The sequence below is a fragment of the Mesitornis unicolor genome, unplaced genomic scaffold (genome assembly GCF_000695765.1).
Source record: "Mesitornis unicolor isolate BGI_N332 unplaced genomic scaffold, ASM69576v1 scaffold16678, whole genome shotgun sequence".
Lineage (NCBI taxonomy): Eukaryota > Metazoa > Chordata > Aves > Mesitornithiformes > Mesitornithidae > Mesitornis > Mesitornis unicolor.
Genome location: NW_010204019.1, coordinates 1 through 6,367, shown reverse-complemented (window position 1 = coordinate 6,367; position 6,367 = coordinate 1). Strand labels below are relative to the sequence as shown.

Here is a 6,367-nt window from a genome sequence, read left to right as displayed (position 1 = left end):
TACATACTGATTCTGTTTCCTCAATGAGTATTCCACCCGAACAAGCAGAAAGTATTTTCAGCTACAAAATTTTGTCTTCTCATGAATCTAAAGGTTAGGAATCTTTTGAAGATCTTGAATTTGACTCTTCTGACATGTGCTGCGATGTTTCCACAAAACAGTGTGTCTTTTACACCCACCTCCATGAAAAGCTTCCAAAGAAGTATTTATAAGAAGCAATCCCACCTTTTTGACACTGATGGCAACAGCTTCTTTTTGACTGTAATCATCTACAGTAAGGTCACTTCCAAATTTGTACTCCGGATGAGCTTCTTCTTCCTGATCAGCTGCACAGAAAAGAAAGAAGGATCAGTGAAAAAAACCAGCAACTGCTGATTTTGAGTGAGTCATGAAACAGACAGTTGAATACATAGGTTTGGATTTGGCATTTTTTAAAATCAGAAATAAAATCCAGGGTTTTAGACTGCCAAGGATTAGTAGTATATTACAGCTAAGGCATGAGATTCTTACAGCTTTCACATGGTTAGTAAGAGAAATTTTATTTAGTGTATTTTTGAAGGAATCAGTAATTTACATAGCAAAACTGTTGAAAACCCAATAGGCTTGGGGAAATAACAAGAAATGAAGAGAGAGGTCTTTAAATAAAGATGTAAGAAGTTGCTGATGTCCAGGCTTCCCACGTGCATTGTTAGGATCTCCTTATACTCCTCCCCATGACACGGAATCATTTTCATTTGCTTTTAAGGTGATTTGCTGTTAGAATCTAGTGTACGCAAAGAATCTAAAAAGTTCTCTTACAAACACAGAATCATTAATCCCATTATTCATACGGATTTAAACAACTTTAGAAAATACTTATTTGAGCTTCTTGGTAGTCACATAATTAATAACACGGCACAGTAAGAGCACTATCAGAAATAATCATTCCAATGGAAATAAGCCCGCAAAACAACAGAATTTCATCTGTGCTCCTCAAAAAGCTGTTGTACTTCAATCTTTCAGCATTTCAAAGTCAGATACTAGATCTGAATCACAAAGGACATCTTTCATGAGGCTTTGTAAAATAAAAAAAATAAAAGTAAAAAAAAATAAAAATCAAGGAGAGGACCAAGGGGTAGGCTAAAGCTGAGATGTTCAGTATGACAAGGTCACGGGCCCGTACCTTGGTACAGACACTTGTAGGCAATGCATGATGTACCTCTTCTGAAGGTGAAAATTTAAAACAGACAAGGGAAATCACACCCTAGATATGCCTGTTTTTCTCTGTTGTCCATAAACACATTCCACAGTACTGGCTCAGATCTAGATGTTTACACTGAAAATATCTGAAGTTTGGCAAGAAAAATCCTATCCCTCATTTTATCCTTATAAAGTACCATGCAATAATCCAAGCTGATGTTGACACAATTATTAAAAATAGTGACAAAATCTGGTTTGAAAACAAAGATCACAGCTTCCCAGTCTCTCCCTCACACATACATATAGACACAGTGAAAATCTGACTTGGTTGCTGGTCCAATATGACTTCTGAACAGTAAGTGGAAGCTAAAATTACCACTATTACCACCAACAGAGCTCAGCACAGAGCCAGAAGCACCTGTGGTATGTATCAGAGATGAGATGGTAAGGCTGGTAAATGGTCCTGCACTGAGCGCAGACTTACTGCTGCTGCTACAGACCATGGGCATGTGGGTAACATGTACACTGGCTGCTCATGCCAGACTACTGATTTACCACAGGCAATATCTGAGACCCCTTCTCTACGAAATCCTCACCACTTTCTATCTCTTCTTCATTATCATCCTCTAGGATATTTACAGGAGCAGCAGTTTCCCCAGCCTCCATCATCTTTTTCAGAGCATCAAGCTGTTCTGTTCAAAAGAAAAATAAAAATAAATTAGTCATGGCATGAGAACAATCAAATTATTCTCTGCTTCCAAGAGCTACTTTTATTTAATGAGTTCTCTAAGTTCTCAGTTAGCAATAAAGTTTTACAGAGTAACAGCATCATTAGACATACACTGTTGTTAGATCTGAAAAACGGCCAGTAAAGGCTGTATCCAAAGCTTACTGAAGTTAAAAAAAACATTTTCATAGACTTCAAAGGTCTTCAGAGGAAGCATACTACTTCTTCAAAGAATAAGCAGACAGCTCTCTCTTTGGTGCTTGATCTATGCAAACGGAGGCAAAGTGCTTGAATTTTCAATTGTGTTTCCATGTACACTTCAGTTAGCATGAACATAATCATGTATGACTGAAGTCAGTGGAAGGTCTGCATGCTTATCTCTGAATGGAGAAGAACGGGGGTTTATCACTATAGCCATACTAGAAACTAATATAGCAACATTATTATTATTACTGAAAGAAGATAAATGCCAGAACTGGCAACAATAGCAAGAGAAGTTTGAAATTCCATTTCATTTTATGCTTATCCTTGAAAAACACAGCAATGCAAACATACCAACGTAGGCAGAATTCACAAGAGATTCTATCTGCATTATATTTTAGCTCAACCAGCAATCTGATAGAAGTCCCAGGATTACATTTGTAGGTCTACCTATGCCTATGCCACACACTGATATCAAGGCCTAGACTATGGCACTCCTATGAAACACAAGGGCAAACAAAGTGTCATTTATATATAATAATGATATTCTTCCAACACTCAAGTACAAGCCATTTGGAAACTCTAGTAACAAAGTCTATTCATATCTATCTGGACTTCTGTTTTATTTAATACTTGACAAGCCTTACTTACTTTTCTCTACTTCAGGTTTCAGCCTTTTATTCTTTATGAGAATCTTTCTTTTGAGGTCATTAGGAGAAGGTAAGGCTTTACCTGGATCAAGCTGTAAAATAATTTAAAGAAAAGGTTTAATAACAGCTATTTGGCCTATTTGTGCCCCTATTTTGAATTCTGACTTTAGGACAGCCATGGTAAAGGGCAGTGAACAAGCAGTGCCACCTCAGGCACAACCCTAAGAGGGTGATTGAGTGTGACTGCAGTTATGTTGTCTCCTCTGCTTCTTCCCTATCCCATGGGAAAGCTGTGCTCAGGTAAATGCTGGTCTCCAGCCTATGCCATCCTCAGTTGCACTGATCAGAATCCTCTCTCCTGCCTAACAGTGGCCATGGACATGATCTGCAACTCTTCATCAGAAGGCTTCCTACTTTCCCTCTGTCCCTGTGGTTCACACACAGTCCAAGACACAGCTTAACCCATTATCATTTGATCTCTAAATAAGTCACCTCTAATGGTCCCTTCAAGCTGTAATAACGCAAGTGAGACAGTCCACACATACTTACAAAGTAGAAAAGGCCTGGCATTGGTGAATGGAAAGCTATCTAGTCCTCAGCTAGGTAATGAAGACTATTTTTGCCAGTAGGGTATACGGTCACATCTTCAGTATTTGTGAAAGGCAAATGGCAAGTTTCACATCCACAAGGAAGTATTACTAAAAGGTTTGTTCCAGTTTGAGGAAGGAGAAAAAAACTGTTAATTAGAAAAGATAAAAGGTACAAAATCCTCTGACTGAAGCCCCATCACATCATTGAGGCTAAGAAACAGAGACCTGTGTATCATAATTAGCACCCTCTCCACCTCAAGCTTGCTAAGAACAGCAGGGAGTTGGACTGTGGTTTCCAGTGAACAGTAAGTGACAGAGGAGTAGAAGGTATTTCCAGGACTAGTAGAAATTCTTAGAAGAAATATTCAGATATTTTTATCCTTAAACCCAAATCTAAGCTATGCAGAAACGACATTCCTGATGAAGAAACAAAAGAACAAAGCACTACGAATTGAAACCAATTAAAAACAGAGGTGACAAATAACAATCCAGAAAAAAACCCCTAAATCAACCCAACCCAAATTCACAAGAACGGGTGCAAACCTCCTTGCAGAAGGGTAATGATTATCCACAACTACCAGGCTAGCTCAGTCATGGGAGTTTCAGCAGGATGAATGAAAACAATTGCTCCTGAGCGCGCTCAGGTTGTAATTCCACTAGATGTCAGTGCCGCAATGCCCATTTATCCCCGGGCTTCCAGGACACTACTTAGCATTCCCAAGCACAGGGCATAGCTCGATGCCCATTTTGACAAATATTTGCTTTCACTTAAAACCAAATCTGCTTCAGCCAGTGCCATATCTCTCTTAAGTCTGCCGTCCTCAGTCAGACGAGGTATCAGAAACAAAGCACTTATAAAATACACATTTCAAGCTTCTCCTGCCATCTCTGCAACACTTGCTTTGTGAGCAGCTGGGAACTAAATTCACCCATGAGGAGGAAATGGACACAAAATGCAGACGGCTCAGTAGTGCTACAGGACAGAGTATAGAGACTTAATACTGGGCCCTGAGGTAGCACCATGGCAGCCTTTGGCCAGCTCTTTTTTAGGCTTTCCTGAAAGCTGCTGGAAGCTGCAACTTGTGAGGAATGTGGCAAGGTGCTACATACATTACAGAGGAGCACTACGGATTTAGTTCTCTGGGACGCACTTTTCAGGGCAACAACCTAACATTCACCGAGCCTTGTGTGTTGCTGTCCACGCAACATGCGAGGAAAGCCAAGGAAAGCACAGCTCTAGAGATGTTAAATGATAATGCCAGCAGACGCCTTTGCAGAGTCCTCTTTGCTGTGGTCTCCCACAGCACTAAAGAGCACCTGTAGATTTTGGGTCACTGCTAGCCGACAGTGAGCATGTTGCTCAGTAGAGTAAGGAAGGCCTGGAGGTGTAGCAGCAAGCACTGGGTAACAAGCCATTAAAGTCTCAAATATTGTGTTTGTGAAGGAGTGGCTGTTATTATCTCCTGCCTTGCAGGAGAGTGAAGTGCATGCAGATTACAGTACACTTGACAGTCCAAATGAGACTGCAGGGAACTTCTAGTGCTTAATTTAATTCTTAATGCAGTAGTGGGGGCCACCTAGACTGCAGGATCTAATCTGGAGTATGAAGCACGCAAAGTGCAGTTGAAATGGAAGAAGAGGTTTCCTTAGCTGAGACTGTGCAATTTATAATTAACTGTTTTTCAACAGTGACTGGCAATTTCAGAGTTATGTATGACCTGCAAATACAATGTATGTGGTGTATTTTATGCAGGTGCTGCTATTACGTCACACATCAAGGGGATGGATTTCCCCAGGCTGCTCGCCAGAGCCCTGCACAGAAGAGATTAAACAAATCAGATAAGGACAAGTTTTTAACAAAAATAACAGACACCCAAAATCACTAGTCATTTTTGAAAGCACAGGACTGGCAGTGAACAGCACTATAGATAAGATCCCAGTTTATAACGTCTTTTAAATATAGCTAATATAAAAAAAGACTGGCAGAATATAACATACTGGATGTGATTCTAGAGGCTGCTTCAACAGGAGATCTCCAAAAAGATCTTCACAGTATTTTGACATCTTGTATTGTTGGTATTTGCTGAAAAAGATGATGTTGGTTAATTTCTAAATATAAAAAAGATATCACTATTACTCAGCAAAATAGAATAATACTAAGTAATGCAGATATCCCAAATTAAATACTGACTGCTTTCTCTCAACTGAGAAGTATTACTTTACTATAATTAAACTGTCAATAAAAATCTATTATCTGATGCAGATTAATTTAGTAGAGACCAAAAAAGTAGATTAACTGTATCCCACCCAACTAATTTAACATCCAAATATATTTCATAGCTTTACCAGAGAAAAATATTGCCATAGTTAAGCTAAAGACTGAATACTATATTAAAGTACAGTCTATTCCAAGTGACATTCAGTATATCTGCATATCCCTACATAGTCTTCAAGTACACTAAAATTATAGTATGTTTGAGCTGTATCATCTCTGTCATACATTGCACTATAAGGAAAAAAAAAAGCATACTACATACCTGCAGTGATTTTCAAATGAAAGAATGACAGGATACTCTGATGTAACAAATGCCGTTTCCTTAATAGCTTGAATAACATCCTTTAAAATGCAGTAACAGGATTCAAATTAGAACAGATCAAATTATAATCATAACGAAAGAGATTTTTTTTCTTCTCCATCCCACCCTGAGAAACACAGAGCTGAGTCTCAAATGTGCCAAGTAAAGCCAGAACTAGAACAAACACTATGTTCATTCTCCTCTGTTTCTCCACACCATTCCAGACTCAGCACCCAATAGGTGCCTAGAAGGTATTTATTCTGTGGTGCAAATAGCCACAGGATGTGAAAATATGGGGTGAAAGATGTAACCCTGTTTCCTGCAGTTTCTGTGCAAAGGCAGGCATAACAAAGGGTGTATGATGCAAGTCAGAAATGAGCTCTAAGATCTGGGGACAAGAACCTGTGCCTATGCAATTTCACAGAATCACAGAATCGCTCGGTT

General features: G+C 39.1%; 1 protein-coding gene across 1 annotated transcript in view; it reads right to left on the bottom strand.

Annotated features, from left to right (window-relative positions):
• PLCB4 (phospholipase C, beta 4) overlaps window positions 1-5,966 on the bottom strand; it is a 62,704-nt gene extending 56,738 nt beyond the window's left edge. Inside the window, exons 1-5 of the mRNA XM_010190929.1 lie at window positions 5,885-5,966; window positions 5,346-5,430; window positions 2,759-2,849; window positions 1,776-1,871; window positions 226-326 (exon numbers count right to left, since the gene is read on the bottom strand). Of these exons, the coding sequence (XP_010189231.1) occupies window positions 226-326; window positions 1,776-1,871; window positions 2,759-2,849; window positions 5,346-5,411 (354 nt within the window). The 5' untranslated portion in view covers window positions 5,412-5,430; window positions 5,885-5,966. The remainder of the gene's footprint in view (window positions 1-225; window positions 327-1,775; window positions 1,872-2,758; window positions 2,850-5,345; window positions 5,431-5,884) is intronic.
• Between the last annotated feature and the right edge of the window lie 401 nt (window positions 5,967-6,367).